General features: G+C 37.5%; 2 protein-coding genes across 2 annotated transcripts; both read left to right on the plus strand.

The window, feature by feature from the left end:
- The first annotated feature begins 591 nt into the window (after positions 1–591).
- LOC124642155 (juvenile hormone epoxide hydrolase-like) lies at positions 592–5,076 on the plus strand. Its single transcript, XM_047180469.1, has 7 exons — positions 592–723; positions 1,236–1,472; positions 1,944–2,108; positions 2,612–2,758; positions 3,369–3,570; positions 4,174–4,408; positions 4,742–5,076. The coding sequence occupies exons 1-7, from the start codon at positions 592–594 to the stop codon at positions 4,971–4,973; spliced, it is 1,350 nt and encodes a 449-aa protein (XP_047036425.1). The 3' UTR covers positions 4,974–5,076.
- A 1,891-nt stretch (positions 5,077–6,967) lies between these two features.
- On the plus strand, positions 6,968–15,969 carry LOC124642336 (juvenile hormone epoxide hydrolase-like). Its single transcript, XM_047180723.1, has 8 exons — positions 6,968–7,078; positions 10,509–10,700; positions 11,541–11,771; positions 13,310–13,474; positions 13,883–14,068; positions 14,400–14,562; positions 14,920–15,154; positions 15,700–15,969. Exons 2-8 carry the CDS (start codon positions 10,515–10,517, stop codon positions 15,926–15,928), a joined length of 1,395 nt encoding a protein of 464 aa, XP_047036679.1. The 5' UTR covers positions 6,968–7,078; positions 10,509–10,514; the 3' UTR covers positions 15,929–15,969.
- Positions 15,970–19,067: the final 3,098 nt, after the last annotated feature.

Here is a 19,067-nt window from a genome sequence, read left to right on the forward strand (position 1 = left end):
CTTTGTACGCTTAAATCTTCAAAACTACGCAACCGATTTTCATGCGTTTTTTTAGTGATTATAGAGGAAGGTTTTAAATGTTTAATAACATACATTGGGGAAATACTGTTATCCCATGCGAAGCCGGGGCGGGTCAGTAGTATAACATATAATATGAAAAAGATCTCATATCGGCCTTGCTATCTATGTTAAGATCGGCTATTGGTTTCTAGAAATGTAGACTATTCTAGATGCAAAATAGTCTTTCTCTTAGCAGCTGAGTGGCTAAGTATCAAGGAACGAATTTCTCTGAAATTGTAGATAAAAATTAACAGAACACAAATATAAATATATTATTTATTTAACTTTAATATGCAATTGTATCTTATTACCAAACAATTAAGATAAAAGGAAACAATGAAATTAGTATTCCATTACATATATTTTGGGTCTAAAAGCACTTGTGTAATTATTATAATAATTACTTAACGAATTAAACAATTAAATTCAGAATAAATTAAGCAGATAAAAAAAAATATATAAGCGGAAATAAAATTAATTAGGGCACATTTCAAGATCGACATGATGGCGTCTTTTCAAAAAGTATTCGCAATGTTTGTTATAATTTCTGGATCCTGTCATGCAGAAAATTTGGTTAGTTACGATGAATGGTGGGGTCCTGAAGGATCCAGTACCGAAAATGATACCTGCATCAGACCTTTTACCATACAATTTGATGAAGATGTGAGTATGTCAAGTATAAGTACCTATTTACGTTATTAGTTAACTGGTTTCAGCCACTGGTTTTACCCTCGTCCATCACAGACTACTCCGTGCGCCCTCATAAAAACTATATGTATAGATAACCTGTTCCTTCTTCTATAATTGGGCTATTTAACACTGAAATAATATTGAAATCGGTTCAATAGTTTTTAATATTAGCGCTTTCAAACAAACTCTTACGGCCAGTTTCTTCATCAAAAGTTAAAGTAATGTCTAAAGTAAAAGTAACGGTCAAATTCGTTTTTTCAAGGCTAAAGTGACAGCAAAACTAATAGAAAAATTTAATTTAACCGTTACTTTTACTTTAGACATTACTTTAGCCATAACTTTAACTTTAACTTTTGATGAAGAAACTGGCCGTTAAACTTTATAATATTAAGTTCAGTTTTATCCATTGTTATTTTCATGTGCACACAAATTGTAGTTCTTTGCTTTACAATACAATAAACATGTCATGAAACCCTTTTTATACATTTTCGCAGATTATAACCGATCTAAAGTACCGTCTCAACCACCACCGCAACTTCACATCGCCACTGAACAACTCAGCTTTCACATACGGCTTCAATTCAGAAGCCTTGCAAAGCTGGCTGACCTACTGGTCTGATACCTACAACTTCACTGAACGGGAGACATACCTCAACCAGTTCCCGCAGTACAAGACTAATGTTCAAGGATTGGATATACATTTCATTAGGGTCACACCGGAGGTAAGGAATGTCATTAACAACTAGGGGTTTTTGTAACCTAACCTTCCCTAAAAAGCAGGTTAACAAGTGGTGATAACCGCCTGAGAATTTGTGCAGTAATTTTTTGAGTTAATCAAGACCATACAAAAAGACCCGGTGAGCCACACTGGTGTTGTATTCTGGTAGTTGATGGCGTTTTAGCACATTCTGTCTGTTGCATTTAATACAGTTGCTATCAAGGCAAGGGCTTGTTAGGTGGATAAAAATGCAAGGCTGCATCCGGACAATCATTATCAGCCATAAATCCAAGACGAATATTTCATTTTGTATTTTACACTCACATAGTGAAAGGCTTATCTCAAAGTGGAAGAATTTCGCAATACTTACCGATTTTGTATGTCTTACCATTTACTCAGAGACGCCGGAAAAATCTCAGTTAGTCTCACTTAACAAAAAACCAAAACAAGACAATACATTTTTGAGTTATTACAGGTACCTTCTGGAGTAGAAGTGGTTCCACTCCTGCTTCTTCACGGTTGGCCAGGGTCTGTTCGAGAGTTCTTCAAGGCTATACCTCTTCTGACTGCTGTGGCCGATGACAGAGACTTTGCAGTGGAAGTCATTGCTCCAAGTCTGCCTGGATTTGGGTTCTCTGATGTAAGACTTTAATATAGTTTTATTTCTACGATGTTAGGTATATCCCGTGGCTATAGCTAGAAGGCTTTATAAAATGTCAGGAAAAATATGTAGCGACAAATCCGTGAGACAATAAATCGAGGCTCGGATACAGAATGTTGTACTACTCGATTTATTGTCTCCCGAAATTAACCCTAAATATTTTTTCCTAACATTTTATGTCATAGATTTCCGCATAGTAACGCCTGATTCCATAATTTATTTAGAAAGCTTTATCTTCATCATCATATCATACAATTGCCGTCCACTGCTGGACGTAGGCCACCCATGTATAGGAGGTTTGCATATTGGAAATTATTACATCATCTGATAGTGTTTTAATTTAATCTAATATTAATTTGTATTTCCTGAAAAATGACTATTCTATTGTGTAATTTGTATCTTGCAACCCTTGCAACAATTTATTGACTTTAATAAGGTACTATTTTTTTTCTAAATCTGGCTATCGTACTTTTTCGTCGTAGGCAGCAACGCGTCCAGGCTTGGGTTCGTCAGAAATGGCAGTGATCCTCAGGAACTTCATGTTCAGACTCGGCTACTCCAAGTTCTACGTACAAGGAGGAGACTGGGGCGCCTACATCGCGACTGACATGTGCACACTATTCCCACAGGTAATATTAGCAGGATTTTAAGTGTCCCACTGTTGGGTGGATACAGGCCTCTTTTCATATGGAGAAGAGTGTAGCGTTAATGACCATGACAATTTGATAATTAAAATTGCAAAACTTTTACTACTTCTCTTGAAATCTGTAGAAAAAAAATCTTACAGTCAAAATACTCAGTACTTTATTGCATTATATAATGTAGTTATACAACAGTTATGCTTTAAAATATGGAAAGAATTATGAACCCTGTCGGGCACAGCAAAAGACAGTTTTTTTCAAAGGTTTATTCTCATCCTACCTACTATATTGAAATAGAAATAGTCTCGGCATGTAAAAGCTTGATACTAGATTGTTGTAATAAACCTCAGAGCACATGCAAGGAGTAGCTATTAACCTTACTCATATTCTCACCTGCTTCATCTTTGTTTAGTTTAATGTCTACTAGTAGTCACTTCTAACTTATTCCTCCCTATCGCATTTCTCTATCGCTCTAAGGTTTGCTGTCAGAGAACCCAACTCTGGGTTAAGCTCGCCTTTGTACATACCTTCTTTGTATTGTGTGTGTATTAAAATAATTTTGTGTACAATAAATGAATAATAATTCTCATGTCTCCAGGAGGTGATCGGCTTTCACACAAACCTAGCCCTGTCTCTATCTCCTGTGTCGTTAGGAGTTTGGGCCCTCGGTTCTCTATTACCCTCAGCCGTAGTGGACTCATCAGTCCAGGACAGAATGTACCCACTTCTGAACATCGTGGAGGGACTGTTGAGGGAGCTTGGGTACTTGCATCTGCAGACTACCAAGCCTGATACTGTTGGTATGTATTTCTATTTTTTTTGTTGATTTTCATTGCATTTTCGTCGTAGCCTTTTTGCAAAGGAGTCGTCTTAAGAGTAGAACTAAATGTGAGTGATGTGCTATTTGTTGACTTTAATTGAATTAAAAAAGAGGATATTTGTCAACCGTCGGTATGACTTATATCCGGCTACCACGTCTGCAGAATAACAATGTTAAATATAGCAAGCAGCCTATGTGTATACAGGGAATCATCTATCAAGATAACATAACCAAATCGGACCAGCTATTTTTGCGTGAAAGAATATCAAAAATACATCGATACATTCTCTAAATTCACATTTATATTATTAGTAGGATAGGCATTTAACAAAATCAAAATCAAAAGTCATTTATTCAAACTTGGCTGCAAAACAGCACTTTTCGAACGTCAAAAAAAAAAAAATTACAAAAGACAGCCCCCAAAACGCCCACCCTTCACCACTTCCTATGTGTTTTTGCTGGGAAGAAGAAGTGGCTCCCCAGCAACACATGTCTGTCTGTTCGGTTAGAAGAACCTTAAACATTGTTTAAGGTTCTTCTACTTCTTCTTCTACATTAAGTAACATTATTGCGATTGTCACAGGTATCGCAATGTCAGACTCCCCAGCCGGACTCCTGGCCTATATTCTCCAACTATTCTCCATGGCCACGACTAGAGAAAACAACAACAAAGCCGACGGTGGCCTGACGGACACCTTCTCCCGCGAGGAGTTGCTGGACAACCTCATGATATACTGGATGACCAACAGTTTCACCACATCGGCAAGATTGTACTCCGAAACTTTCAATATAAGGAATGTTAAGATGGGGATTTATGCGTAAGTTTTGACTTTACCTGGGTCCCTTAATAACTGCATCTGGATAAAAAGCAGCCTATAAGCTATATTACAGCCAATTTTTTGCGTAAAGAAGTAACGAATAATCTCACAAACCTTTGGCTTTATTTTGTTAGGGTGATAATAGAATGATTTTATTTTGATGTTGTTTCTCAATCGATCTCTTAAATTAATTAAACTATGTTAGATGGTAGATTTCCAGGAGGAATAAATAGAGAGTAATTAATAGTATATAAGTTGTTAATTAATTAAATAGGAAACAAGTAAAACCTATTGATTTCTCTTTAAACTTGCTAAATACATAATCTTTTTCAGAATGCCGACATCAGTACCAATGTGGTCCGTTCACGCTAAAAATGAGTTGGTCTACCAATCACCGACGGTCTTGAAATTCAAGTTCACCAATCACGTTCACGCAACCATTCTGGATGAGTTTGGACATTTTCTGGCACTTCAAGCCCCGGGGGTGTTTGCTGAAGATGTACTGAAAGCAATTACGGCTTTCAGGAACTGTAGCGTTAATAATATTTGTGTTCATGCGAGCTGAGAAAATTGTAGCAGTTTTTTATTGTAATTTATTTTTACTTGTTTAAATATTTTTAAAACTTTTTAATTTTTTTGTAATGTATTTATTTGATTAAATACCTCACAGAATTTACATAAGTTATTTTTTATTTAGCAGAGCGTTATTCATTAAGGGTAATCATCCCACTTTTTTTTTCTATTTTTTTGTCAGGGGGGAAAATCCTCATGGACTGTACTCCACCTGGGGTAGGTGGAGGGGTGTGCCGGACTCTTGCCGGCTAAAACCCTACCTGGTGTTGCCTCCAATTACCTGTTGTCGAGGGCACGGGTAACACCAAAGCATTCTTATGCATCCCCGGCAGGTATTGGCCCGCCTTCGAACATCTGGCGGGAAAATACCTGTCGGGGATGCTCCACTAAGAGAGGCGCGCGCAACACAACGCCACCGTCTCGAGGCCTGTTTCTGCTCGGACGACAGGCGCCCCTAGTCTGTCGCCCCGCCCTATGGTGGCCGGAGATCAGCCACCCTGCGACGCCCCCTACGTCTGCTGCGGGCGCAGAGAGAGGTAGCAGATTCTCTCTCCCTTTCCGCCGCCTCCTTTAAAACCATCACATCCTCGCAAAAGGAGGCGACGGCATTCCACTCCGGCCGGCAGCGTAAGATTTCCCGCAGCATCCACTACCGCAGTTAAATCACGGCGCTGCGTTGCCCATGCTGGGCACTCCGCCAACGTATGCTGCGCCGAGTCTTCGTTGCCGGTGCCACAATGGTGGCATTCGGGCGTGGGCTCCCGGCCTATGTGACACAGGAACTTTCCGAAACACCCATGTCCGGTGAGAACCTGTGTCAGCCGGAAGCTGAGGGCGCCGTGGCTTCTCTCCAGCCACTCCTTCATTACGGGCCTTATCGCCGCGATAACGTCCTACTGTACTGACCAATAACAAAACTAGTTATTTATTTTTTTATGTCTTAAATAAATTTTTAAAACTAATAGTTTTAAAAATATATTTAAGAAAAATATCAAATAGTACAAAAAAATTGAATTTAAAATCAGAAAACTTTAATAAACAATATGTAACAGCAAACACGTACTGAGACAAATGGTTGCCGCGTAAAAGCGTCAGGCGCTTAAATTTAACACCAAATGACAAATTGTCATTTTCAAAAACTGTATAAATAAGGGAACCTATTGCGCAAATACTTATGCAATGGTATACAAATGTAAATAGTTATCTTATTTTATACCTTTTTTTTAACGACGTCAAAAATTATCAAATGACCCCTCCCGCTGTGATCTTATTTTATACCTCATTTAGTCTTAAATCGATTAATGATAAACAAATATCCTATAAGAAATGTCATTATTTAAGCATGATAGAAACAAAAGCCTACGGATTACATTAACTAACTACATGGTAGCTATTAATTTCATAGCCAAAAAATCAAAATTCATATAAAAAATTCACACACTGATTTTCTTCCCACTTTATCCAATGAATATTAAAATATTCAGATGCACCAAAAATCATTGTTATCAAAACAATTCACCCCAATAGATTCACCCCTATATTTGTTAGTATAAGCCAATAATCCGTCATAAACTGTTGAGACTAGACACGCGACTCGACGCCGCTCGCGTATGATCTATAATTAATTTCATATCATTCAATTTAATCTGGATTATAAGAAGTGGTGGGTGTTTATCTGTTTCCCGCGGTTTTGCCCACGTTTTGGGGAGATGAACTGTGCTATTTTTTGGCTTTTTTCATCGATATAATGAATTTTTTACTGTTTATTTTGTTTAGAATCTACTTCATATAAAAACGGCCACTTAGAAAAGGGATGTTGTAAAACCAATCGTTTTTTTTTTTCTTAATAAGCACCATCCTTTAACTACAGAATTTAAATATAATTAACATTTGAAATGGACCACTCAAGCAACAATTTTTCGACCTACGTTAAAGAAAAACTACCATACACAAAATAGTAGAAAATACGTTTCTAAGTCTGGCAATACAAACCGGTATCGTGTTGCCGGCTCACGGCTGATAAACATAACATTAGTTATTAGTGCCCAGAGCTCACTTTCATCGTGTTTGAGCCGCACATCTTTTATACAGCTACTTGTAAGTACTAAAATATTTATTTAACACTCTAAAACTGCATTAATTAAGGTTGCAAATACATTGATACAGTTTTTGTCTACTTATTTCTGTGTTGATCTAGTGTTGTGTAGTTTCGACCGCGTTGTCAATGCATAATTCATAATTTACTAGTCATGATTTGATAATAATGTCATCTACAGGTACCTCTTCTATTCATACAGCTACCTATGTTATGTATATTTACGTAAGTGAACGACAGAGGAGATTTACCTCCAAAGTTATAATGCAGTGGTCTAAGATTTACCGTAATTCATACTTATACTTACTTTTACTTTATAACGGTGTTTTTTTGTTCGTATCATTTCCACCGGTAGACTAACAGAAGTCAAGTTCAAGGTTTTTTAAGTAGTTGTCAAGCGTGCACTCAAAAGTCCACCCATCTATTTTCTCAGAGAGTTTCATAACAATCGGCTTAGTTGTTCTGACAAGAGCCGACAGATAGGCAAATATAGGTAGTTAACAACTTTCGTAAAAAAAACTCAGAACAAAAAACAATAAGCCGACTCCAACGTAGTTGGGAAAAGGCTCGGGAGATGATGATCATTTTGCCTACTTATACAACTTACCTTTTTATGCTACTTTAGCGCTTCCAAATACAGAACAAAAATCTCTGCGCAGGTATCGTAGAGAACAAAGTCTAAAGTTCACTTTACGTCTATTATCTTAAAGAGTTGAATAATAATTATGTTAACCGCACCTAGTAGTTATTCTAGAGGTTTACATCTTACAAACAAGACAATATTTAAGTATCTCTACTATTTACTTCTAAAGATAATTATCATTACATGTATTTATGACTGTAGTTATCAAATTATATCAACTGTTATGAAACTCTTATCGGATTAAGTAAAAAATCTTGTGTTTGAAAACGGCCTTTACAGACTTATGAAAAGTCAGATACCTAGTTGTACGGTTTCAAAAAGTGAGTCTCATAGAGAAGAGTAGGCAAGAAACTCCATAGATACCCGGCTTACTTTAAATGATATTGTCACAAAAACCCCGGAAAAGGTAAAGTATCAAGTGGGAGACCTGCCCACACTGCGTCTTCCGAAATGTATGAATCATATAATATGCCTTAGTATTCAATGGTTATGCTATTCGGCAATATCGAGTAGGTACTCCGAGAGCTTCCATTTTTGTATGGGAAATCTTCAAATGATCCCGCTGTGGGTTCAGTGTGAGAGAGTGTCAGACTCTTACTGACTAAAACCCACCATGTTCCTTCTTAAACCCTTCAAGTACCAGGGCCGCGGTAACTCTTTCGAACAATCCCGCAGCCCCGGCGAGCGTCACCCCCAAGGGGCCCAATTTTGATTTTGATTAAGACTCTTTGAGGAGCGCGTAGACCTACGTGCGCTAACCAGACGGGCCCCGAGAGGTCCCACAATATTATCTAGCGGGAAGTAGTTCGGTATGTCTAAAAATAGTTTCAATGATTGTGTTTGTGTCCAGACAAACTGGTCACTATTTTATTTTTACTTGTTAAGTGTATCTTCAACATCAGAAGTCTCCCATTTGTCACAATCCGCTTTAACGCAGTGACTGAACCCCTTAACGCAGAACTAAAATTCACATTTTAAATGTTATGTAACATAATAATTGTGTCTACTTAAAAGCCAGATAATCCAACAACTAGTTTTACTTACCTGGTAACTAGATTCTAATGGCCTTACTACAAAAACTTTAAACCCTGTTTTACACTTGTCTAATAAAATTGTGGCTGCAAAATGAACCATATGCCAACGTCATAATTTGTCATTTATTTAGACAAGGCATAAACTGACGTTTAAAAGTTTTTGTGGTAAGACGGTAAAGGTCTGATAGGCAGTCGCTCAATGTAAATACAGGTGTTCGGCACCGTTTGGATTAGTTGTTGACCCAAATCTAGATGGAATAAAGTCAGTATAAGATTAGTTGATTCACACAGCAGATTCTAACAATGTGTGTGTACAAATATTAGGTACTTCAACCTTGATCTTTAGACTTGTTTCTATATATCAGACTTGAATAGAATAGGTACCTACCTAGCTTGTTTACAAGACTTTGGAACGACGACTAAATCACAGTTTTGTAATGTGTGCTAATATTATAAATTTATAAAGATAGGTGTTTGTTTGAACGTGCCAATCTTAGGAATTAGTAGCCCGATTTGAAAAATTCTTTCAGTGTTAGATAGCCCATTCGTCAAGGTAATTATAGGCGACATGTCCGAGTGTCCATTCTCATTGAAAATTGGTGATTTGTATTTCTTATCTAAGCTACAATATTTTCTGTAATCTTATTATCCTTTGTGAAAAATTGCGTGACATTTGCTTTGCTATAGTGTAATTAACTACCTACTACTAATTATCTCACAAACTGGTCTTAAATGCTGTTTTGTAGCGAGTTGCTAACCAGCATGATAGTTTATGTTTCTTCTCGGATCATTTGCGTTAACTGCAGAGCGAGGCTGGTTATTGGCACGGAAACATAGTTCCCTCATTATTTAAGACTAGCTTCTAACAGCGATTTTACCTGCCTCCCGTGGGAACTTCTGTTGTTTTTATCCTTTTCTGTGATTCAATAAATGAGTCATATTGTCTTCAAATGGTTTACTGCAATACGATTGTAGATCACCCTATAAATAGACCCATGGTAAACCAATGGAATGTCATTAGAAAACGTTTGGTCCTATTTAGTAGCAGAATTCCCAGTAAGGTTAAAAACGCTATTGAGATTCAATTGATATCCAATTGACACATTAATAAAGTAGCAGAATTGAGCTCCCTGTCGAGACAACATTACATTTTTGTTTCGTTCTGTCACGCCACCGTAGGTATGTAATATTTGACCTAGAAGAAGTTGCCTGACCCACCTGCCTTATGGCATCTCCGTTCATCTTTCATTCCTCCGTGTATCTAACTAATAGTCGATGGGTGTAACTACAATAGATTCTGTAGCTGACTGTAAATTGGGAGCGCGGTCACGTCTCGATGCACGCCATTACATCTCAGTTAAATACGCGGGTTACGGTATACCCAGCTGATCTTAATCTAGAGAATTAATTCAGTTGTTCTTTTAGATAGCGCGGTTAAACTAGACTAAGTATAGAGACAAAAAAGAAATAAGGTGTCAGGCTCACAATTTGATACTGTAAGGAAAAAGTATATTTTGAGGAGATATAAAATTAGAAGAAAGGTGAATCACAAGATCTTGTAGTCAAAGATACTTCTCGAGCGATGTACCTTAGATTAGATACATATAGTTTAGCTTATAAGTTTCCAAAAGCAGCAAGTTTTACCAAGGTATTTGTCCGGGTAACTGGGTTGAGGAGGTCAGATAGGCAGTCGCTTCTTGTAAAACACTGGTACTGAACTGCACGCAAAAAGATAATTTATTTTTCCATTTTCAGACCACGATGGGTTTTCTTGTAAAAGCGGTGCTCGTTGCCGCGCTAGGCGTGGGAGCATGGTTTGCCTTCAAGTGCTCCAAACCTCAAACCCTACCCCGCTTCGATAGTGACGAGTGGTGGGGACCAAAGGAGCTGAAAGGAACCAAACAAGACCAGAGCATCAGACCGTTTAAGGTCAAATTTGATGAGGAGGTAAGGATATTTAAAAACTTTTATTACCCACACATTAATCATAGATGACCTAAGGGCTTGTTCCCCATATTCTATCTATTCATTTCCTTAACTAGAGATTTATAATTTAGACAGTAACCCTATACTATAATGTCAAATTCTTATGCCTAGTAAGCAAAACCAAAATATAGTTAGAGTTTTGGAAACGGCCGTTAATAGTTTTGGATAACAGAATGTACACTAATAATTTAAAGCTCATTTATTAGTTAAAATGTGCTAATCTCAGTAAATATTGGGCTCATTAGGAAAAAACTTTCAATATCAGTATTTTGTACGTTTGTTTACACGTGTATTGCATGGCACGCCTAGAATTTTGCTAAACATGATTCTGATATTATCTCTCGTATTAAAATATATGGTGCAAAATGTGTTTCTAACATTTCAAAAAGCTGCGTCATGCTGAAAATGTAATTTGTTATCAGTGTTCATCATCATGAGTGTAAATTTTGGTATCTATCAGAGCTCGAAGTTCAGTGAGACCTTTGTACCAAGTCGATACATGTACAATGTTCCATTTCATGATGTTACATCATGAAGTTCCATTTCATATGTTCAGTTCCATCATCAGATCCGTTTGACGATACAATATGGTGTATAATACGGTTAATAATATGGTAAATAGTATGGTACATATGGTATATAATAGGGTACATGTATTGTCATCGGAACTACATAGGTACAGTTGCTAATTTTCATGACACTGCGATCATTGGAAGATAGGTAGTTAAAGTTACCTTAGATTCCACTACACAGTTACACACAGGTCGACCTAAAACGTGGTAAATATGCACTTTGTTTCAGATGATAAAAGACTTAAGACATCGTTTGAAGAACCACCGTAAATTCACGCCACCTCTAGAGGGAGTAGGCTTTGAGTATGGGTTCAATACGGCTCAACTCGACTCCTGGTTGAACTACTGGGCTGAAAAGTACAACTTCAGCGAACGTGAAGCTTTCCTTAACAAGTTCCCTCACTACAAGACTAAGATTCAAGGCTTGGATATTCATTTTATCAGGGTTAAGCCCCAGCAAGTGAGTGCAACATTATGTATGAAAATTTCGTCTAACTATCACAGTTTATAAGACGCACCCTGGTGATAAAAAGGGTGGAAAGCAAAGTCTTAGTTTATTTTAATATTTACTTATTCTTTAAGAAAAAAAAATCTACAAAGTAGGTTCATTTGAACTAGGCACCATTACACAACAATTACGGAAACTAAGTCATCATGATATTTTTTTTCAATCAGATCTTATCAACGCATTATTAGATCAGATATTGAGATAAATTGAAAACAAAATATTATATTTTGATGGTTTTTCCTCATCCTTCCTTTTAAGTGATTGTCATTAATTATTCCCGTAAAATAAGACCAGTACCTAAGGACCACAATTCTTAAGAAGACTAAAACTTGTCACAATAAAATATGTTCATCCTACAGTGACTATAGACATCAACTCAGTCTTATTAGTCCAATAAAATTGAATATGAATAGAATAACCCTTGATTCCTCACCAAGTAATAGCACAACTATTAAGTCTACAGCATGTCGATTCTATAAAATATCACAACTCACTTCGACATCACTCTCACTTCGACTTCGATCTAAAGGTAGAATTCCGTGGACGCGACAATAGTCAACCTTTGAAAATGTATGGCACCGTTGTCGAGGCCCGTGACAGTCGCGCGCGGCCGACGAATTTCGTAAGCTGCTCGCGGCATTGTCAAAAATTTAATTCTGGTTTTACTAAAATTCTATAGATGTTATTAAGCGCTAGACCATGTTGAGAAGTGTACGGCCGCGAGCGGCTCACGAAATTCGTCGTCCGCGCGCGACTGTCGCAGCCCTCGGCAGCGGTGCCATACATTTTCATAGGTTGACTTTTGTCGCGCGCGGCTGCGACAATCGCGACCCACGGAATTCTACCTTAAAGTTTCGTGATTGACATTGTCAAACTACACTAGCGCTTCACTATCGAGCGTGTTGACAAGTTGAACTAAATCAAAGTCGAGATTTTGACAGATTTGTCAAAATCTGTCTATCTATAGGGGAGGTAGGGGAGAGATGGGCAGTTGGGAGACATGATCAAATCAGAATAAAAGGGGGGTCCTTTTATTCTGATTTCTGATCATAGTTTTGTTTTTTTTTAATTGGGTAGTTTACGTTTTTTTAATGAAAGGTATGTGTATTTTCTATTATTAATTATTGATTGTCAAAATCTCCAGTTACAATTATAGTAAGTCGATGCAATCCACACCTATTATACCTTTAGAAGAGAGTACTACAGCAATAGTTAATGGGCCCCACGTTTTTATTTTAGTCTAATATGACCGGGACCACCTACGTAGGTTGACAGGTAAGTAACTATTTTTTATTTTCTAGTTTTCAGTGCACATAAGATAAAACCGTTTAACTTAAAAGTTTTTTTGAAACTGATTGTAATTTTTAGGAAAGCTCTTTCATTATATCTAGCCGAATATAAGAAATGGCAATAAAAGTTGATAATGATCTGTAAATGGTAATGTAATGGTCTTATTCCAATTGAAAATAAATTGCATTATACATCCTCAGGTCCCCAAAGACGTGGAAGTAATCCCTCTCCTCATGGTACACGGGTGGCCAGGGTCTGTGCGAGAGTTCTACGAAGCAATCCCTATGCTCACCCGTCAGACCCCTGGATACAACTTCGTCTTCGAGCTGATCATGCCCAGTATACCTGGCTACGGTTTTTCAGAGGTAAGTTGCCCCCTTCATTGGGATGTATGGTGCTACTTTTAGAAAGGATCAAGCTACTGTGAAGTATGGTTTCAACGGCTTCTTAATAATGGATTTTTGATTTCTTATGCTTTGTGGAAATGATCATATCTACCATTCTTACTTAACGCAATATATTTATTGCAAAGTGCATACAGTTACAATTACAAAAATGCATCCTAATCTTAGATATACCTACATTACACAAATTATAAAAAAAATTGTTCTCTATTGAAATAAACTACTTTAAGAATTTTGTCGCGGTAAATAAGTACTACTTTTATTGGAATTCCAACGTGTCCTTTACGATATCCATGGTCACGGGCAGACTAAGATGTTGAAATTAATATTTGTACTAAATTTTTCTGTATTTCTGTTTTTTCTGTATAGGGTGCAGCAAGACCCGGCTTGGGTATGCCCCAAGTGGCTGTGATCTTCAGGAATCTGATGAACCGGCTCGGCCACCAGAAGTTCTACGTGCAAGGAGGTGATTGGGGCGCTGGTATCATAGCTACCATGTCCACCTTGTTCCCTGAAGACATTCTGGGATCTCACTCCAATATGTTGTTCACTCAGGTTGGTAAATGAAAGCGCTGTAAGGTCTGCTAATAAAGACTTGAGTAGAGTATTTACAGTATTGGCCTTTTAGTGGTCAACTCTTCAACATTAGAGGACGATTGATGCTTGTGTGTGTCTGATCTTCAGCCCAAACAGATGAACCAAATAATATATTTCAAATAGGAGTCATCATAATCATCATTCTCGGATGAGAAGAAAACCTTGTTCTTGATGCAAAAGTTATTTGTCGTTATTTATCTGTTTATGAAATATGTTTTTGAATCATAATATCGGAATAATGATGAGCTTTCTTCAAGATCTTTTTCTTAATGTGACTTATTTTGTGTAGAACTCTTGTGGAACGCTGAAGACCTTGCTCGGTGCCTTCTTCCCCTCACTGGTGATCGAAGACCGTCTCGCAGATAGGATGTACCCACTGTCCAAGATGTTCGCTTACATCATGGAAGAGTTTGGTTACATGCACATTCAGGCTACTAAACCTGATACCGTTGGTAAGTGGCCGCTTTCAAGTTCTGTCAATTTTTACTGTTTTTTTTTTTTTTTTTAATTAGAATATATATTTTCAGAAAAAACTCCTTTTCATACCTAGGTACATAAAAAGACTATTTCGAGGCCGGGTCAAAACATGTTTCCGTAGCCATACAATTTAGGGCCTATTGCACCGTTTTTCCTACATATTTAACCTAACTTTGAACGAAAAATGTTCAGTACCTAAATATGATTTAAGTAAACTTACGTTTGCCTATGTCATCGGTGACTTTAGGCGTGACAAACAGACGAAAGAGACTGAAAGGTTTCAACATTTATTTCAAGAAAAATCCATCTAACCATCGGATCTTTATTCCCAGGTGTTCCTCTCAACGACTCCCCTGCCGGTCTTCTCGCGTACATTCTGGAGAAGTTCTCCACCTGGACCAAGAAGGAGTACAAGTACAAACCAGACGGTGGTCTTAGTGCCAGGTTCACGAAAGACCAGCTCATCGACAACCTCATGATCTACTGGTCTACTAACTCCATCACAACATCCATGAGGTTCTATGCTGAGAACTTTTCCGATAAGATGAGAGAACTTCAATTGGACCAGTAAGTGTGACGAACTTTTTAAAATGTTATTTATGGAGAAAATATTTATCTGTTTATTTGGGTCCATCGACAGTGGCCAACAGCAATAAAAATATGGTAAAATTTGAAATTAGATGAAATGACTTACAATCACAGTTAAGGACAAGTTGCGATGAAAAAAAAATACAGCAAACCCCGTTTTTCATAATAAAAGACACAACTTCAGTACAAATAAACATACGTAAAAATAAATGATAGTGTCTGTAGAAAGCTATAATCATGTATGTTTTTGTACTTCATAATTTGACTTACTGTAAACCCGCTATTGTGGTCAGGTAATAACTTGATGCGAAAAAATTATGAATACATATATTTTTTAGAAAGTTTTGAGGAAAAGCAGGAATAGGAAGATGGATGCCATCACAAGTGTGACGAATAAAAAATATTGTTGCTAACCAAATAAGATTTGGACTAAAATGTACTTAGGAACATCGAATAGTTTTAAATACATATTTTATTTTATTTACTCTTATCAGAAACAGTATTAACTATGACCTCTTTCACAGGTTAACAACACCAGTACCAACATGGGCGCTCCAAGCTAGAGACGAGCTCTTCTACCAGCCTCCAAGCATCCTGAAGACTAAGTTCCTCAACCTGCTAGGCAACACAGTCTTGGATGATGGAGGGCATTTCCTAGCCTTCGAGCTACCTGAAGTCCTCACAGCCGATGTGTTCAAGGCAGTCAAAGTATTCAAAGAATGGCATCAAAAGAACAAGAAGACTGAACTGTGATTTGGTTGTTATTAAATGTTTTTTATAGTATTTTTTTTTAATATGTTGTTTTATTTTCTATAGTTGTGAAAATCCTATTCAATCTGTATTAATAAAACTGAAGATCAATGGTCCAATTTGAAAAACTCTTTCAGTATTAGATAGCCTATATGTAGAGGAAAGCTATATGGGCTACCTTTTATTCGGATACCTACGCAAAGGAGTTCCTACAAAACACGGGTAAGCCACTATTGGAAATAAGTACCTACCTGTAATAAATAAATATATGAAAGCTACATGATTACACTCATTAATAGAAAATATATTTCGGACAAGAGTAACTATGTCACGAATCATTAGTTACCTACTAGCTATTTCCCTGAGATTTCATCCGCCAAAATTCTCCTTGTACTTACCCAGACAAAATACAAGCTGTTGATTTGCATCCGTGCCATATTCAAGGACGTAATTATGCTAATGATTCTCGACCCAAATCAACAAAAAAATTGGTTTAATTTTTAATTTTATTTTTTATTTTCGGAATTCCGTCAATGTCATCTAGCCGTATTTAAACTTGGCGCGTGTGTTACTGGATTAAAACCATGCTGCGCCCTCACACAAACGCAAACACATAGCATACGCAACGATTATTCATTTCATTCATAAAATTGGATTACTTCTGAAATACTACGACATTACAATGACAAAAAAAGCAGTGTATATTAGCTATTTCCCGTATTTTATGTCCTCCTCCTGATGTATGGCACAAATGCAAATCAACACCTTGTATAGCCTATGTTACTCGGGGATATTCTAACTTCTAAACGTCGCAAATAGTTCCTCTTTATTACATTAGTGCAGATATCATCAATCATCATCATATATCAATAATTTATTAAAAAGAATACATAGATACAATCAGTACCAATGAATTGGGGAAATCTATTCAACTGCCTGACACCACCAGACCACGGGACTATAGAGTCCCGGACTTTTGGGAGGCGAACGTGGGGCCGGAGCCAACACGCTGAAGCCTTTTTGAGACAACTTAAATGAAATGGTGATATAAGACTGACGATTATCCCTGTACCATACACTATGGAAACGTACTACTACTACGTAACCTACTCAAGGACAACCCCGGTTCTGTGCTAAACTATTGCTAACTATAGAATAAAACTACTTGAGCTGTTGTGATAGGATGCTACTGTACTGGGAATAGAGGAACTTTGGCACCTGCCGATAACAATGTAAACACACATAAAAATTGCAGGTGGAGACTCGCCAGCTCACTTACTGGGCCCCCCGGAATCAGTCACTTAATAGCAATACACGGACATGAGCGGCTGAAGGGTGAAGCTGCCTCGCTGGACTTTAAACTAAGATCACGTGCCCCCTGTGGGTCCAGCATCTCTGGCCCACTCGCCACTTACCACGAGGCATCCACCCTCCAAGCAGGGCTACTAACCCTAGCGCGACTCCACTCTGGACGGCCAATGAAGGCAAGCCAGAGGCTGGGAGACCTAGCACCCGGCATGGCTCACACTGACCGGCCGGATGAGAGGGACAGTATACTTTCCCTATTATTAAAATATTCTGTTCACTAAAACAAATACAATCAATTATTATTTATTTATCATCATCAAATACATGAAGCAGAAGGGAGTGGATGTAAGTATGACGTCTGATAGAGAGGAATGGAAGAAAAAGACATGTTGCGCCGACCCCAAATGACTTGGGAACAGGGCAGGAAGATGAAATACAAGAATTTTATAGTTACCTACAAGTTGAATTAAACATAGACACTTTTGTCTGATGTAAGATCCTATATTACAGAACACCAGGCCTACCCTCCGCCGAAAAAAATCTTAAAACTTAAAAAACTTAAACTTAAAACTATTGAGAAAAAATTAAATTGAAATACTTAACATAAAAACAAAAATTATTAGGTATGTACCTACAAATACGGCAATACAATTGCTAAAGAATCATGTGGTATTATGAAATCTGTAGTAATAAGACAGTGACATGAGGAAATCAACGATGATACAGCAGTTTAAAATCATTAGTAATAACTGTCAAATCCGAACAAGTTTCGACTTGTTGTGGGAATAAAAATAGCTTAATTATGCAATAATGTATGTGTATGGTAAATATTGTCATTTGCAAATGCAAAATTCCTCATAGATTCCCCATTCCTAATCCATTTATATCCATTTATATCCATCACAATAGCTCTAGTAGTTTTATCCCATCCCATAGTTAGCATAAACCAATAAGTCCCCCACGCTCGCCTTAAAACAATCCGGGACTCTATAGTTCGTAAATACTCATAGGTACATATGTTGGAAACCAATGGTTGAGAAAAGGTGAAGGAAAACCTCTTGAGGAAACCTGGACTTCCTAGTCTGAAATCGAATCGAATCGATAACGGTATTTTTTCTTTATAGAAGAGGCTTTTGCCCTCCAGTGAAGACAATAACAAAGGCCGACGATGTAATGATGAATTATCATCATCCTCCGAGCCTTTTTCCCAAACTATGTTGGGGTCGGCTTCCAGTCTCCAGTAATGATGAATTATGAACAGCAAAATAATAAGAACATTTATTTGTTGGGCACTGAAAAAAAGAGATGAGCTATGCTGCAGAAATGAGATGTTGAGTGGGGTGTGACAAGAATGTATAAACTGAGGAACGATTACATTACAGGAAGTCTGAAAGTAGCACCAGTTACGGAAAATTTGAGAAGCAAGAGGTTGTCATGGTATGGGCATGTAATGAGGAGGGATGGCACGCATGCAAAGTGTTTGCTAAGTATGAATGTAGATGGATGAAGAGGGAGAGGAAGACCTAAGAAAAGATAGACGGATTGCCTAAAAGATGACATGAATAAGAAGTGAGTGAGTGTCAGTATGACGAGTGACAGGGAGGAATGTAAGCCAAAAACATATTGAGCCGACCCTAATTAAAATTGGGAATAGGAAAATAAATATAGAAAGAGGAAAATATCTTTCATATTATTTTTGTTCTTCGTTTACACAGACAGTCTACACCTCTGAATTCTAACTCTCCCACTACGGAAGAGATTTCCTTAGAGATAAGAATGTACCTTTGTACCTTTGGTTTGGCACGCGACGATGGCAAGAGACCAGACGGCATGT

Source organism: Helicoverpa zea, chromosome 24 (genome assembly GCF_022581195.2).
Source record: "Helicoverpa zea isolate HzStark_Cry1AcR chromosome 24, ilHelZeax1.1, whole genome shotgun sequence".
In the NCBI taxonomy this organism is placed as follows: Eukaryota; Metazoa; Arthropoda; class Insecta; order Lepidoptera; family Noctuidae; genus Helicoverpa; species Helicoverpa zea.

Bases quoted from the DNA above. Each gene is read 5' to 3' on its own strand.
- LOC124642155 (XM_047180469.1), top strand. From the start codon at position 592: ATGTTTGTTATAATTTCTGGATCCTGTCATGCAGAAAATTTGGTTAGT. The intron at 1,473-1,943 runs GTAAGGAATGTC...GAGTTATTACAG, and splicing joins TCATTAGGGTCACACCGGAG to GTACCTTCTGGAGTAGAAGT. The intron at 3,571-4,173 runs GTATGTATTTCT...CGATTGTCACAG, and splicing joins TACCAAGCCTGATACTGTTG to GTATCGCAATGTCAGACTCC.
- LOC124642336 (XM_047180723.1), top strand. From the start codon at position 10,515: ATGGGTTTTCTTGTAAAAGCGGTGCTCGTTGCCGCGCTAGGCGTGGGA. The intron at 13,475-13,882 runs GTAAGTTGCCCC...TTTTCTGTATAG, and splicing joins CTGGCTACGGTTTTTCAGAG to GGTGCAGCAAGACCCGGCTT. The intron at 14,069-14,399 runs GTTGGTAAATGA...TATTTTGTGTAG, and splicing joins CCAATATGTTGTTCACTCAG to AACTCTTGTGGAACGCTGAA.